General features: G+C 46.3%; 1 protein-coding gene across 2 annotated transcripts in view; it reads right to left on the bottom strand.

The window, feature by feature from the left end:
* Positions 1 to 296: 296 nt before the first annotated feature.
* Positions 297 to 16,585, bottom strand: part of Flacc1 (flagellum associated containing coiled-coil domains 1) — a 30,170-nt gene continuing 13,881 nt past the window's right edge. For both annotated transcript variants that reach the window (XM_015993952.3, XM_006975043.4), the window contains exons 8-15: positions 14,598 to 14,695; positions 13,625 to 13,677; positions 11,671 to 11,770; positions 9,999 to 10,102; positions 4,471 to 4,533; positions 1,766 to 1,855; positions 1,534 to 1,643; positions 297 to 758 (exon numbers count right to left, since the gene is read on the bottom strand). In XM_015993952.3, coding sequence (XP_015849438.1) covers positions 686 to 758; positions 1,534 to 1,643; positions 1,766 to 1,855; positions 4,471 to 4,533; positions 9,999 to 10,102; positions 11,671 to 11,770; positions 13,625 to 13,677; positions 14,598 to 14,695 — 691 coding nt within the window. In that variant the 3' untranslated portion in view covers positions 297 to 685. The remainder of the gene's footprint in view (positions 759 to 1,533; positions 1,644 to 1,765; positions 1,856 to 4,470; positions 4,534 to 9,998; positions 10,103 to 11,670; positions 11,771 to 13,624; positions 13,678 to 14,597; positions 14,696 to 16,585) is intronic.

The raw sequence follows: 16,585 nt of genomic DNA, 5'->3' as shown, positions 1-16,585 counted from the left end.
GTGCCATGATCAGATACGGATGGTGTGGCTCACCTCGGTTTGCTCCAGTCTCCACCGAGGCTTCCGCATGCTACCTGTGTGATGGGCTCCCTTGTGTCCACCCCACGTCCATGTACATGTTGCCTGCCCCGCGGACGTTTGGATTCTTGTGATGGTCAGAGACAGAGTAAATCATCACTTACTCTTCCCAAGTCACTGGCCTAAGGAATGTGATATCTCAGAGAAGAAATTTTTTTGGAGTGAAAGCAATGAATTGTCTTGCTTGCTATTTTCCCTCGGGGCACAAGAGTCACACCTCAAAAATGCATCATTTAATTAGAAGTCTCTTCAAACCAGTCTCCAAAATACATAAAAAGCAGAAAAGAAAATAGCGTACGACCCACAGAAGGTCCAAATCCAGGACAGAGGACATCCGTTTTCATAGAAGAGTCACGATATAATTGAGATAAGAATTCAAACATTTCTAATCATTCTGAAGAAAGCAAATTGTAAAAACAAAAACAAACAAAAAGAAAAGACAAAAAAATAAAGCCATAACAACCCATCTGCATCTCTCCAGAAAACCTTGCTGGAGTCCACAGCTCCACAGGGTGGGTGGCGGCAAGGCGGCTGCTCCAGCCGAGGAGCACAGTTCCTCATCTACGACGCTCACTTCCTGTTGGTGCTGGGTTCAGGGAAGTCCGACTCATACACTAGGAGTAGCAGAGACTGACTTCTCAGATCTTTCTTCAGAAATGTCCTCATTCTTGATCTTCTGCCTGTAAAAAGGACGGTGCATCACTGTAGCCTCAAAGGGCAGAGGGGATGTAGGGTCTTTGCGGAGAAATGTGGCTTTCTTCCCGCCCAAGGAAGCGGCCTCTCATCACACTGTTGCTTTAAATGTGGTGAAATGTGGTGTTTGGGTGATCATATTCCCAATAGAAACTGATGGGTTCCTTATCTTCTATCCTGGTGGTTTAAGAGGGGCTGGTGAGATGGCTCAGTGGTTGCACTGAATGTTCTTTCAGAGGACCTGGGTTCAATTCCCAGCACCCACACGGTAGCTTACAGTTGTCTGTAACTCCAGTTCCAGGGGATCTGACACCCTCACATCAATGCATTTAAATATATACCTCCAGAGACACAACACACTCTAGATAAAATAGATAATTTAAAAAAAGAAGCCCCTTCAGGGAATAGTGGTTCTGATGGGCAGCTGGTCTCGACAGGAACCAGAAATGCCAAATCTGAGAGTTAAAACCCACTGAACTCTAAAAAATAACCCTTAGTCACAGGACAAAGCAGCTCAAAAATCCACAGGCAAATTACCCAGGGGAGCGAAGTCTAGATACATCACAGACAAACTGCCCACCTCAGATGAACAATCTACCTCCATGGCATGTGTGCAGGTCCAGCCCCACACCTCCTTCCAAACGATCAGGACTGAGACATCCTCCAGGAGTCCCTGGTTTGTCTTGACCTAGTCCTCACCTGGACACCCTCCCCCTCTCAGAGGTAACTCAGCCAAGTCCCCCTGAGCAGCAGCACCCATACCTGAGGATGGTGTTTTCTTCGGTCAGGAGCTGTATGGTGTACTTATACTTTTCTTCAGCTTCAACCAGCTTCGTCTGCAGCAGCTTCTCCAGATTTCCCACCATAGCTTTCTAAAAGATAAATCTGAATGGCTGTCTTCCCCAAGAGCCCGTGGGGCAAGGCTCTTGGGCAGAACAGCACTGTGCTCTGGCTTCCTCTCCGGCCCCGGGGCCTCTCTCTAGCCAGGACTCACCTCTCTCTGGAGGTCCAGCTGGCAGTGGTAAAGGTTCGTGTTAAGTGTCTCCAGGACGATAGTTTGTGCCCGCAACTCAGCCTCCAGGATCTGCACAAGAGGAAGCTGCCTCAGGACACCGTGCTGATGCAGTGTCCCCGAGACGGGACGCTCGGGATAGAAGGTGGTGTGCCAGCGTCCGCTGCTTTCTCTTGTGCCACTTCCAGCCTAGCAGTCACCGTGCCGAGAGTCCACACTTCTCTTTCTCTCCCACCTGTACCCTGCTCTTGAGTCTCACTGTCACTGCTGCCAAACAGGCCTCATCAGAGTCCCAGTGGGTAGTCACGGCCATCACCAGCCAGTCACTACATAGTCCGTTTATTCTTGTCTGTCTGTCTGTCTATCCTATCTATCTGTCTATCCTATCTGTCTATCTGTCTGTCTGTCTGTCTATCTATCTATCTATCTATCTATCTATCTATCTATCTATCTATCTATCTACCTACCTACCTAACCTATCTATCTCTCTATCTATCTAGGTTTTTTGAGACAAAGTTTCTCTGTGTACCCCTGGCTGTTATGGAACTGTAGACCAGGCTAGCCTTGAACTCACAGAGATCTGCTGGCCTCTGCCTCCCGAGTGCTGGGATGAAAGGCATGTACCACTACAACCTGGCTAAAGGTTTCTTCTTTAAATATAATAGTTTTATTAATTGTTGAGAAGTTCATACATTGTATACAATGCATTTGATCATATTAACTTCCCACTTTTCCCCTAACTAGATCTACCTCTTTCCAAACTTTGTGTCTTCTTTTAAAAATTTAATATTTGATTTTTATTGTTGTTGTTGTTGCATGTTGCACACACACATGCACAGAAGACAAAGTTCCTGACGTTGTCCTCAGGGTTCTCTGCCTGTCTTTCTGCTCTCTACACACACCAGCTTCTTTCATTATGTCAGGAACTCCATCTGTCCTTGCCCATGTTCTACGATTCAGAGATACCCATCTGTATCCAAATACCAAATACCAAACTGCAACCTTGGCTGGTCTGTCGCCGGAGTGCACCCACCCCCAATGGGGCTAATGAATGGTTCTTTCCTCCAAAGGAATGATATCATGCTTATATTTTATCATAAGTGTATCTTCTTCCGCCTGGCATGGTGGCACACAGCTTTAATCCCAGCACTTGGAAGGCAGAGCCAGGCGGATCTCTGTGAGTTGGAGGCCAGCCTGGTTTACAGAGTGAGTTCCAGGACAGGCACCAAAACTACACAGAGAAACCCTGTCTTGAAAAACCAAAACCAAACTAAAAACAAAACAAAAACAAAAAAAGAAAGGAAGGAAAACATACCGAAAGGCTTTCTTTCACTGAATTTATCTGCTTAGATGATTATAAATTTATGCAAAAAATCAAAACAGAGAAAAAAGTATTGGGGCAGAGAGCTGAGCCTTTAAATTAAATAGTGACTCCTGAGAGGCTGCCATTTGAGTAAAGACCAGAAGAGGGGAAAAAGCTTGAGATGGAAATCTCTGGGAAAGGGATGTTTGGGAAGACACACTATCAAAGGCAAAGACCCCTCAAGGTAGGAGCGTTCTATCCCTTTAAAGAACCAAGAAGAAGTCCGGGGACTTTGGAGTGGAGTGATGGAAGACAGAAGCAAAGGAGATGAATTGAGGGGGAGAAGGGAGCGGGTGGAACAAGCCCTGGACGACACAGACTGAGAGTAATTCATAGTCCCACCAGCCAGGCTGGAGCACAGCTGAAACGCAGAGGCCTTTCAGAAGGGGTTGCTCTACACCAAGCTTTAACTCCGACTAGCCAGACTCCAAAGGATCAGACTGTCCCCAAACCACGTGAGTGCATCCCAGAACACGGTTTGTGAGCATTGGAAGTTTTAAATTTTAACAAAATATAAACATATTCAGTGCCCAACAAGGTAAGCTACGCAATGACCAGCACCGACTAAAAACTCAGCCAGCTTGCAGAGAAATAAATCAGGATGGAAACGGACTCAGAAATGATACCTAGTAGAGAAGCTCACAGTGGCTGTTCGGAGGCTGCATTAGGACTCCCTGGTCTGGGGCCACCCCCTTACTTGTAGGATGCTGTAGTTTGTATGACCCTTACATTGCTGGCCCTGCCGGGGCTTGAAGATAAGATTTCTGCATGATGCCTGCGATGGCTAATCTATCTCAGGCATGTCTATTCTGGATACAAATTAAATTTTCAGGGAAAGGGGAAACACAAATTACTGTTATTTAATAGACTCCCCCCCCCCCCCCCCCCCCCCCGCACCGCCTCATCAGCCTTCCCAAATGGCCTTGTGTGTCCCAGCAGGAGGGAGCCCTGTAGACACCACCGTGTGTAAGGTACACCCAGGGGAGGGCCTTAGGGACAAACTTCTGCAGAAGGCATTTGGAAGATTCAGGGCTCAGAGGGAAGAACGTGGTGTCTGTAATCCAAAGTCCTGTGTTTTAAGCTTTGCTAGACACGGAAGTTATTCAACATTGACCCTGCAGTGTATTGCTGATGTATTTGTTCACGGCCGGCTTGGGGGGGGGGGCTACATTTGTTTTACATACAGTTCAAGATTTCTTTTGACTTACTGGGTCCAACACTTAGATTTAGGTGCTCCATTAATTTTACTGGTTGGGGTAAAATTGCATTTCATTTTCCTGAGAGTGTATCATTTGCAAGACACTAGTTTCGTGGAAATGCTTACCTCCTTGGATTTTCTCAACTCCTGTATTTGCAAGTTAGCATCATCGAGTTGTTTCATGAGATCCTGAAAAAAATTTTATTTGGAAAAGTCAGCACTGTGGTTCTGGATATTCTTTTAGAGAACTAAGAAGCCACCAGAGGATTCAGGAATATAACACTCCTGAACTTAGGCGTTAGCAATGGAGATGTGGCATTTTGAAGTATCTTATTTATCTTTATCATATATATATATATAAATAGATAGATACATGAGATCACACACACACACACACAAATGTGGTGTTATTGTGTCCCCCAAAATATTGTGCACCCTAGTAAACTTATCTGGAGTCAGAGAACAGGACAGCCATTAGATACAGAGGCTAGAAAATGGTGGCACTCACACCTTTAATCCTAGCATTCCAGAGGCAGAAATCCCTCTGGATCTCTGTGAGTTCAAGGCCACATTGGAAAGAAACAGCCAGGCATGGTGACTCATGCCTTTAATCCCAGGGAGTGATGGCAGAAAGCAGAAAGATATACAAGGTATGAAGACCAGGAACTAGAAGCATTTGGCTGGTTAAGCTTTTAGGCTTTTGAGCAGCAGTTCAGCTGAGATTCATCTGGATAAGGACTCAGAGGCTTCCAGTCTGAGGAAACAGGATCAGCTGAGGAACCAGCGAGGTGAGGTGGCTGTGGTTTGTTCTGCTTCTCTGATCTTCCAGCATTCACCCCAATAACTGGCCTCAGGTTTGATTTTATTAATGAAAACTTTTAAGATTCATGACACACACACACACACACACACACACACACACACACACACAAGCTCTAAAATTTACACAAACAAAAATGCAAAATGATAAAGGAAGTAAAAGTCACCTTGGAAAACAATACCAAAGCTAATAAATAAAATAACAGGAGAGAAAAGAAAACAAACAAAAAAGCAATAGCAAAGTCAAACTACCTGTACTAACTGGTTCTAAATGGAACCAAGACAACGAGTTGTTGGCTTGAGTGTAGATAAAAGGTTAAGCAGAATGGGAAACAGAATCTTGTCCTCTACTCCAAGGACATCAAGACAACTCAATGAGGAAAGAAAATGTCTTTTTTTTTTTTCAGAAATGATGCTGGAATAATTGTATATGCATATAGAAAAATGACCTATGACCTCTGCATCATTCTACACACACACACACACACACACACACACACACACACACACACACACACAAATTATCCAACATGGATCATAGACTCAGAAATGTTAAAATTATAATGCTTCTAAAAAGAGAATATATTCATGGCCTGATGATAGGCAACAGTGTTACAGGACATACAGAAGAGGCATTTAATTATAAAAATAAAAGGTTGACAATTTGTCTTTCATCAAAATTAGAAATTTCTGCACATTGAAAGATAACATTTGCAAAATGAAAAAGCAAACCCTTAGGCTGGAAGTTATTATTTGCAACTTATATACATAATATTTGTATCCATATCTTTTAAATGATGAAGAGTTGAACAGACGCATCAAAGAAGGTAGTAATATATCAATGCTACCCTCCCCCGAATCTGAAAAACTGGCCAATGTGTTCAGGCATCAGAGAAACTGAAAAAATAGTGAAATGCACTTCACAGCCACTAGAATGGCCGTGATTAAAGACCGAGTGAACTAATGGTGGAGGATTTGGTACAGTCAGAATTCACTTATTTAAGATCCAAGAGTGAAACAGCACTCTACTGTGGAAACCACAAATTTCTTATATGTTCCCTGGAGCTCTCATAGTACTTCAAGATAAGTAAGAGCGTTTATCTATGAAACACATATCTATGTTCATAGACGCTTTGTTTAAAAGCCAATACATGGAGATAATCCCAGTATTCCAAACCAGGAAAACAATAAACACACTGCATGACCTTTCTACAAAGGGACAGCTGCATATGGTCTCATGCTTGTAATCCTAGTGCAGGAAGACCAAGGCAGGAAGAGCAGGAACTCGGGGTCATCCTGGGTTACACATCAGTTGGAGCTCAGCCTGGGCTAAGAGAGAGATGTGTCTTAAAACACCTTTACAAACGGAATTTATGAATAGGAAAACCAAAGGAGTCAATTTCATCGATGTTATTTTGAGGGAAAAGCTCTCCACGAAGGGGCATAGCCACACAGTTTTGTCTACAGTAAGTTTTAAAACCTGAAAATCTACCAGCGCTGCTTCTTGGCTAGTTTGAGCTTGCGGGCCAGAGGTACAGAGGGATGTGTTTCCGGTCTCTCCTCCCCTCAACTAGTTCCTGAGCAGATGTGGGCCCAGCGCTGTCCTGGTCTTCCTGGGTCTTTCACTGTTCTCATGATGCCCCCCTCTGAGGGTGGGCCTGAGGCTGGAGGTGGGGGTGACATCTGAGCACTCACTAGCCCACCTCTCAGGGGCCAGCAGTCCTTCCATGCTGCTGTGAAGGATGGGAAGGCTGGGGCAGAGAAGAGGCTGATTCAGCGATGGAGATGGGAGTCTGCAGAGGATGCAGCTGACGGGCTCCAGGGAATGCACCCAGACAGAGGATGATCAGGACGGAAGCAGGGGCTTTCCACAAAGCACCCTGACCCCACAGGAAGTGAGGTCTGTTGAGAAGAAGGAACAGGGCTGTCCTAAGAGAAAACTTGGGGCAGAATTTCATCAACTATGAAAGGGAAGGAAGGGGAGAGACATGAAAAAAAGGTAATTACTAAAGAGAAGCATAGGAATGGGCACAGGAGAAACGATGACCAGAAAGAAAATAACTGTTACTAGATGTTAATGTATATTTGGTTTCATTGAGACAAGGTCTCTCTCCATAGTCCTGCCTGTCCTGGAACTCATTATGTAGACCAGACTGGCTTCGAACTCAGAGAGATCCTCCTGCCTCTGCCTCCCGAGTGCTGGGATTAAAGGTGTGCACTATACGCCTGGCTTGATAGTAACAAATATTAAAAATAAATTCCATTAATAGAGAGAAAAAATCAGTGAAGAGACCAGAGAAAGGATGTCTGCACAGAAAGAACAAAGGAAAATATGAAGTGTGAGAAAAGCAGCTGAGGGAAGGGAGAAATGGAGGAGAAAACAAACAGTGATAAACCAAGCTGAGGAGGAAAGGGGAAGTGGAGGAGTTAAGGTATGGCTGGAAGATGCCGGACCTTAAAACTAAATCCAGCTACAGTGAGCCACAGAAAGCCAACTGAAGGCTTACAGGTCTCCACGGTGGAACCCTGCTCCCGAGCCAGCCGGCTGTTACGGAGTTTGAGACCCCAGTTAAAAAAAGACCACAGACTCCATCCGGATTATAACTAGCTAAATTTGTTGATATTGCTAGCAAGACAACAATCTCTGAGCCAAATGAGACTGCCATGCAAAGGGAAGTGAGAGAAGGATTTTTGAAGGTGAAAACCACAAGAAGACCGTGAGTGTCTGTACAAGCAAGCCAGGAGCTGTTCCGCTCTGCCAAGATTAGGTAGCCAAGGCAACCCCGAAACAGTCCTTGACGGGCTGCACTAGCAGGCTGCAGAAGCCAGAAAGCAGTTAGTCATATCATAACAAGCAGATGGTCCCGGCTGTCCATTTCTGGGTGGGGGCCACTGAGTCAGGGTTACTGGAAACTCCTCTTGGTGGAACTGGGGTCAGAAGACACAAATGACTAGTGGATACCAAGATGGCCACCTAGCATAAAATGGAGTTTCTTTGGCCATCACACTGTGACAGATTCAGCTCCACAGAAGCCCATCCATATGGCTCCTCCCAAAGAAGCAAGGGGTCTGTCAGAAAGAGGAATACCCAAGTCACCCTCATCTCTGGTGGCTCATAAGGACAAAGTGACCCTTGCCTTGAAACTGGGCAAAGTTCAGAGACAGTGTGTGTGTGTGTGTGTGGGGGGGGAATAGTATTCTTTTACCTCGTGCTACTTAAACTTAAAAATCAGAATGTTAAAAAACCTGCTGCTCAGTTGTGTGAGGATTGACAAGCACCAGCCTTTGTCTTGGTGTGCTCATTGTCCTTAGAGGTTCATGGAGGAGGATATTGCCTACATTTAGTTTTTACAAACTTTTTAAGGTTGATTTTTGACACTTTGCAGGATGACTAACAACTGTGTTTGTGTTTATTTTTTCAATAAATTATGCTACTACAACAAAACCAACATTTTTTTTTTAACAACACAAAAACTAATGATAAATCTAGTCCATGGTGGTAGAAACCAAAAGAGCTGTCGTCTGGGACACACACACACACACACACACACACACACACACACACACACACACACGCACTTAGGAGTGATGCCCCAGAATGGTCCTCTGTCCTGCTTGGGAGGCATTCTGGCTGGCTGATGGTGACCACGGTTACAGAGTTCTACCCCGATAATGTGACGACATCCGCTGCCAGCAATCCTTTAGTGTACCCAAAAGTTCAGGGACCAGGCATGTGAAGTGTTTGGGGCTGACACTAACATATCTCTGCTTAGTCAGTGTCCATCTGTTTGGGAAAATCTTGTCGAGAACTTTCTTACTGGCTCACAGCTATTTGTATTGTCTCTTACTTTAGATTTTAGGTAGCTACTTTCTTTCTTTTTCTTTTCTTTCTTTTTTCTTTTTTTGAGACAGGGTTTCTGTGTGTAGTTTTGGTGCCTGTCCTGGATCTCGCTCTGTAGATCAGGCTGGCCTCGAACTCACAGAGATCCGCCTGGCTCTGCCTCCCGAGTGTTGGAATTAAAGGCGTGCGCCACCACTGCTCGGCTTAGGTAGCTATTTTCATTTACTAGGGGTGGTACGTGACCAAACTGACTTGACTAGCTGACACTAATGTCTTTTCCTTCATCTATAGAAAGGGCTGGGGCAGCATTCAGAGATGCAAGGTTGGCAAACCATGGTACTTTAGAGGCTTTACATATTTAGTGTCCTGCTATTTCCTACGAATTGTAACTTTCATTCCAAAAATCCTGTGGTAAGAGTGCCTGGCTATAACGGACCCCAGGGTGATCATTCTCCTACTTGGCTTCAGCTGTCCACTTGACACAGCCCAGAGGGACTTGAGTGGGTTTCAGTTTGGGGGTTGCCTCCATCAGGTCAGCTGGTGGGCATGCCTAGGGGGCATTTTCTCGACCGCCAATTGATGCAGGATGGTCCAGCCTGTGGTGGGTGGTAACATCTCTAGGCAGGTGGGTCTGGGCTGTATAAGAAAAGCAGCTGAACATGAAAGTGTTCAGTAAGTAAGAAAGCCTGTAAGCAGTGTTCCTCTGTGGTTCCTTCTAAAGTTCCTGCCTTGATTGCCTGCATTAGAAGTTGATGATGGACCGCAACCTGTAAGATGAAATAAATCCCTTTCCTTCAAATGGTTTTCAGTCATGATTTTTCACAGCCACCAAAAGCAAACTAGAACCATCATTCTTTTTGCATGTATTTCCAGGAAAGTTGGACAAGGAGGGGCATGTCTGTTGGGGACAAGAAGTCATCTAAGGATGTGGGCTCAGCGGACTCAGCTGCATGCGCCACCTGGACCACACCTTCCACTGTGAGCGTCCCGTTACCTCTTTCTCACGAGTGAAGTTCTCAAAGAGGGCGCTGAAGGAGTCATTCATTTTCTTCTTTTCTTCTTCCGACTCTAACTCAAACTTCTTGGTCATCTTATGTTCTGTGGAGGAGAGAACACAGGGCAGGTTTGTGCATGAACATGGGGAAAAGCAGGTCAGAAAGCCAGAGCAACTGAAATCAGAAGCAGTTCTATACTTGACTCAAGCTGAGGATCTTTCAGGGGAGAGGGGCCTCCTCCTGTGGGCTGCGACAGTAGCCACACTGATTATCTCAGTTCTTACAGCCACAGGGCAGTATCTCAGTTCTTCTGTACATGGTTTAGTTTCCAGCTGCAGCCTGTTCTGTTTCCTCTGCTGGAGTCATGACTATGCTTTCTCGGGCATCTTCTTCATTAAAGCTCTTGGCTAGCCACATAGTTCATAATCAAAGTTCACGCCTGGCCCCAGGGCAGAGGTAGGTTCACTGTTCCCAGGGCTGGAAGACCCGGCGGCGGAGCCCCAGTACCAAACAGAAAGATCAGACACAATTCCTTCAGTGCCCAGCTGCAGGGATGGGTGGGTGGGTGTCTCTGGGCTGACCCAGTAACTCTGGGCTACATGATGTAAACCTAACTGGGGTTGCATCCTGATGGAGGCCCCCCCCCTTTTTTTTTCCAGTGTGGTACTCTTCTGGCGCTGCAGTATTCCAGGCAAAGCCCTAAGCAGATGTAACTCCAGATCTCATTCCCAGCTTCAACTCCAGCATCCTCTGGCTGCCGTGCCTGGGCAGTCCTTATTAGGGGAGCTGACTTTCCCAGAAGCCTTTGCAGTTAAGTGACCGATTGGATTTTAACCAGTAACTGTACAGTGAATGGAGTTGGCATAGGATGCGGACTGGGTGTGTAGAAGGCCCACATCTGTCCCCATTAGACCTCTATCTAGATCCAGTAACAATTTCTGCATCTTCCAATTTCCTTTCCTAGGAAGCTCAGCGGGTGAGAGCCACAACTATGGGGTGCTTTGTATGAGCTAAGCTCTAGTCAAGTGTCAGAAATACTGAAAATACTTACCAGTCATGGCTTCTATTGTAGGAGATGTGGAGGACACAGGCTGTCAGGATAAGGCTGCTCTTTCCCCCTCCCCCATCCCCCCCCCCAGCACATACACACTGAATAACTTAATTCTAATTCAAGAATTCCTTCTGGAATTTTAGGATTCTGGATTCTATATTTCTTTTTTTTTTTTCTTTTTCTTTTTCTTTTTCTTGGTTTTTCGAGACAGGTTTTCTCTGTGTAACAGCCTTGGCTATCCTGGATCTCGCTCTGTAGACCAGGCTGGCCTCAAACTCACAGAGATCTGCCTGGCTCAGCCTCCTAAGTGCTAAGATTAAAGGTGTGGGCCATAGCCGCCTGGTTCTATATTTCTTTAGAGGTCCCAATTCCCATATTTGTTCCTGCCCGTGATGGGAGAACATGAAAGTTTTGGATCCCTTGATTCATGTGTCTGGAATTAAAAAAAAAAAAAAAAAAAAGCCTTGCCTTCATTGTCCGTCTTTCTTAGTAACTCAAGGCACCCTTCATCCAGAAAGTTCAGCCTCTGGCCTTTCACCCTGGGTAAACCCAGGGCCCCTAGAGTCAAGGTTGAGACTGACAGCGGGCTTCTTTTGTTCAGTGGCCTCTGCGGTACTCACTCTGTTGTAACAGGATCTTTTCCCGCTCCAGCTTCTCATCCTTCTCCCATTCCGCCTTCCGCTTTGACCACTTATCTTCCATTTCATCGTAAATGCTGTCCTGTGGAGGCGCAGGGGCGCTATGAAAAGAGCTAGAGCATGGGGACCCCGCCGAGACAGTGACCGCACCCTCCGGAGCTCAGCACGGTGCTGGGGCCTCACCGAGGGCCCCTGTGTGGGTGATACTGAAGGAAAACAATTCCAGCTAAGCTCAGCGGAGAGCGGGGATAAGCCACATCAGCGGCCATCTACAAACAGCATTTGCCAAGCTGGATCGGACTTCCTTTGAAGGTTCTCTGTATCAGAGAATTCCATCCAATTCTGCACCTCCCTGTTAGAGGGCTCCAACTCTGGGACTTCATCAAGTTTGGGGAATTTCCTATTTCATGGTCTATTGCTCCGATCAAAAGCAACTCGGTCAGGAAAGGGTCTATTTGGCTTATATGTCGACGTTACATCCCATCATGGAGGGAAGTCAGCGCGGGATCTCAATGTATGAACTGGCAAAAATGCCATGGAGGAGTGTGGCTCACTGGCTTGCTCCTCTGGTTTGTCCAGCCTGCTTTTATACACACCCCAGGCCCACCTGCCCAGAGGTGGCCCCACCCACCGCGGGCTGGGCTCTCCCACATGAATTATTAATCTAGAACGGGCTGGGTTCTGAAACGACTCCCGCGCTGAGCTCATGGGAAGTAGAATGAGACAGACTTTTTGGATGGCGATTTGGCCAAATCTGTGAAAGGCATTAATTAGGTTCAGTCCTTTGACCAGCCCTCCACTGCTAGGATTAAATATGTTCAAAGGGCTATTTTCTGTTTCAGCAAGGATCGAAATAGCTCATGGCCAACGGGAAGGGGACAGTGAGATCCCAGAGGTGTGTTCATTAGGATCGCAGGAACAGGGAAGGAAGGAAAGGCACTAACATGCCCAATGAGAAGAAGATACAAAAATGCACATAGATTTGCTTTACCATGGTCTCAGTGAAAGTTAAGACACAGTGCAGGTATTTGTAGGGGTTACCTCTGGGGAGTGACAGTTCTTTTTGGTGGTGGTGGTGGTGGTTATTTCCACTAAAACCCCCAGATTTACTTGTTTTATGTGTATAAATGTTTTGCCTGCATGTATGTCTGTGCACTATGTGTGGGCTTGGTGCCTGTGGAGGTCAGAAGAGGGCAGTGGATCCCCTGGAACTGTTAGTTACACACGGTTTTGGACCACCATGTGGGTGCTGGGAACTGAATCTGGGTCCTCTGGATGTGGAGGCCCACAAAGGTTTCCTCATGAGATCTGAGCTTGCTTTACCCAGCAGGGCTGCATTAGAGGGTGGCCCTTGACCACATGCATGGTCACCAGGTGTTTGGAAGGGTCTGTACTTGTCTGTGCTTGGGGGCGGGGGTGTCTTTTGCTCCACCCTTTGGCTTTCCTATAAATAGCCCTTTAGAAGAGACAGAAGGGGCTGGTGGATATTGATCCGGGCCCTCCCGAGGCTATCCTGTGTTTCTGTCTGTCTCTCTCCCCTCTATATTTCTATCTAAATCTCTTATCCCTCTCTCCTCAAGAGTACCCTGGGGGCGGCAGGGAGGGGGAGTGGAAGCAGGTCTCCCACATCTAGAAGAGCAGCCAGTGCTCTTAACTGCTGAGCCACCTTTCCAGCCCTAGTCTTCTTCCTCTTCCGTTCTGAAAAACAGTCAACAGCAATTACTTTGATGACCACGAACATTTCTTTCGACAGGCCTCTGCAGACGTGCATGGCCGGTTTGTCAAGCATGGACGCTTCCTGCTGGGTACAGTGGTGACCGTGTGGTGGAAGAAATGTTAGAATCTCTACAGATCGGGATTCAGCCCGAGGCTGTCGGCCAGGAAAGAGCCTTGATTTGTCCTCTCAGAATCTCCCACACAGCTCCGAGGCTCTCACCTGATACATGTGAAACATATTCTTCAGATACTTATATTCTTTGCCCATCTCCTCTGGAAGAAAAGAAAACGACGGCATTACGATTTCTGCCGGGCACACTTCCCAAATCTCACGTGACCTCCTCAGCACCACACCCGAGCTCTTCCTGAGGTGATGAAATCCGTCATGTGACTCCCCAGTCACTCTGGAAGCGTACTAAAAACCCAGATGTTGATGCCTGAGCCGACTGATGAAGAGCCTCTGGAGGAGGGGCCTGGTACTTTTCGACAAATGTTTCTCAGAGATACTGGAACTCACGTGCTCTGTTCAGCCATTTTAGTAAGAACCCCTGGGAGTAAATCCTTGTCTGTGGGAAAGAGCAACACCTCCCAGCCTGCGTGTGCGTCTGTTTGTCCTTTCAGTAACATTTCTCCCTTCACCATGGTTCTGAAAACCACACATTCTCTATAGGAAATTGGAAAACAAGCGAAGTATAAATAAGACACTAACTTAAAATGAAGGATTATAGACTCTATAGTGTAGAGTTTCTCCTTCTCTCCGTGGGCATTAGTCTATAATCCCAGAATCTGAAGGATGCACACACTGCTCTTCCCAAGGGCAGTGTAAGCGGTGAGATCCAGTCAGGACAGCCCCACCCACCGCAGAGTCTTGCAAAAACAATATGTCCATTAGGATGCACTCAAATACTGCCATTTTACATGTGAGAAAACCTGAAGAAGTCATAATGATATTATAATTTTAGAACTTTAAAAAGCACTTAACATATTTCACATTCTCACTTCACGGATTAAAGCAGATTTTCAGAGAAAAGCAAGGACATAGCGCCACCCCCCTTCCTGTGTCATCCTTAGTCACCCACATCCCCCTGAGCTTCAGAAAGGAAATCTCAGACACTGGGCTGTGCCAACCACGGCCATGGGACTCGGCGCCTTTCCCAGGCTCCCTCCCAGGACCCTCCAGGGCCCGCCGGTACCTAGTTTCTCCTGGGCTTGCGCCTTCTCCACCTTCAGTGCATCTTTGTAGCTGCTTTCTAACTTCTCAAGCTCCACCCGGTGAGCCTTTTTGAGATCGCTGTGGGACAACGGGTGAAGAGAGATGCGATGTCAGCAAGTCGGCTCAACAGGGACAGGCGCTTGCCGTGGTACCCACGAAACTGAACCGATCCCCGGAAGCCATGGTGGAAGGAAAAGAACGGACTTCCAAAGTGGTCGTCTACGGTGCCAGGCACACTGTGACCAAGTGTGCGCGTGCACACACACTTACAAAAAAGTCCAGAGTGGAGCTGTTGCACTGACCACACACACACACACACACACACACACACACACACACACCCATTCTCATCAAGGTGGGGCCCTCAATTCCCGGAGCATTCTCCTGGCCTCTATCCAGAGTGAGACATTTCCTACAGTCACAGAGCTTGGGCAAGGGCCTCGGCCACGCCTCAGCAGTCCGCAGTCCCTGCTTCTGGCAGCTCACTTACAGAAGGGCCCACAGTAAGCTGAGAAGCCCAGCTCCAGCCCCATGCCAGGGTCCCTATGCTGACAGTGTTTGGGCGTCAAAGTGAGAGTCTCCAGGCCATGAGTCAGATGGAAGAAACAAACATGCGTCACTACAGGAAAAAGGCTGATCTGCGAAGACTACACGCTATGTTATTCCAACATCAGCTGATGTGAGAAAAACCGGAGACAATAAACCAATCAGTGGTTTCTAGGCATTGCCTTGGGAGGGGGCCAGTAAGTGGTATATATCAAGGTAATAGTGCAACCACTACGTGCAACACTCTCACGGTGAATTCACGTCCACACACACACAGAATGTTCTGCGCCCAGAGTGGCCCCCAAGCATGTGACAATGATGTATCCATGCAGGCGCATCAGCTGTGACAAATGTCCATCTTTCAGGGCCGCTGAAAATGAAGGAGGCTATGGGAAGGGGCAGAAGGGGTGTGTGGGCACGCTGTTCCTTTCTAGTAATTTTGCTGTAAACTTTAAACTGCTAAAAAAATAATGAAACAAATAAATATACACATCACTGCATATGTAAGATGCTGTGGCTCATATAGGGTGCTGTCTCGGCTAGGATTTCAGTTTTGCTTAAATAATGATTTATATTCCAGATACTTATGGCATAAAACATGGTGTTCTAATTTATGAGTACAGTGTAATAATTAAATCAATCTAGTCGACACATCCATCAACTCAATGGTTAATTTCTTTTTTCTTTTTTTTTGGGGGGGGGTGAAAATATTTGAAATTCACTTCTTTTTAAAAAAGTTTTTGTTTTTGTTTCTTAATTTTGTTCCCATGTGTGTGTTTGTATAAGTGAGTGTGGTACCCGCAGAGGCCAGAGGGTGTTGGCTCCCCTGGAACTGGAGTGACAGGTGTGGGCCACGGCACCAGTGCTGGGAACCAAACCCAGACCTTCTGCCAGAGCATTGGTGCTCCTAACCACTGAACCATCTCGCCAGCCCTAAAATGAGCTCATCAAAAATGAAGCGCACAATAGCATTACTATACTAAGGCCTGGAAATCCCTTTGAAAAACATTTCTCCAGTCTGAGATTTTTATACACCTTAAAACATTTTCATGGGGTTGGGGGTTTAGCTCAGTGGTAGAGCATTTGCCTAGCAAGCGCAAGGCCCTGGGTTCGGTTCTCAGCTCTGAAAAAAATTTTTTTTCATTACATTTATTTAATTAGTGTGTATGGTGTGTGTATGTGTGTGTGTGTGTGTGTGTATTTGTATGGTGTGTGTGTATGATATGTGTGTGTGTGTATGGTGTGTGTGTATGATATGTGTATGTGTGTATGTATGGTGTGTGTTGTATGGTATGTATATGTGTGTGTGTATGGTGTGTGTATGTGTGTGTGTATGGTGTGTATGTGTGTGTGTATGGTGTGTGTGTATGGTTGTGTGTGTGAATGTGTGTGTATGGTGTCTGTGTATGTATGTATGGTTGT

The sequence above is a fragment of the Peromyscus maniculatus genome, chromosome 13 (assembly GCF_049852395.1).
Source record: "Peromyscus maniculatus bairdii isolate BWxNUB_F1_BW_parent chromosome 13, HU_Pman_BW_mat_3.1, whole genome shotgun sequence".
NCBI classification, from domain to species: Eukaryota; Metazoa; Chordata; class Mammalia; order Rodentia; family Cricetidae; genus Peromyscus; species Peromyscus maniculatus.
The sequence above is the reverse complement of the archived record's forward strand: the minus strand, read 5'-3'. Positions and strand labels throughout refer to the sequence as shown.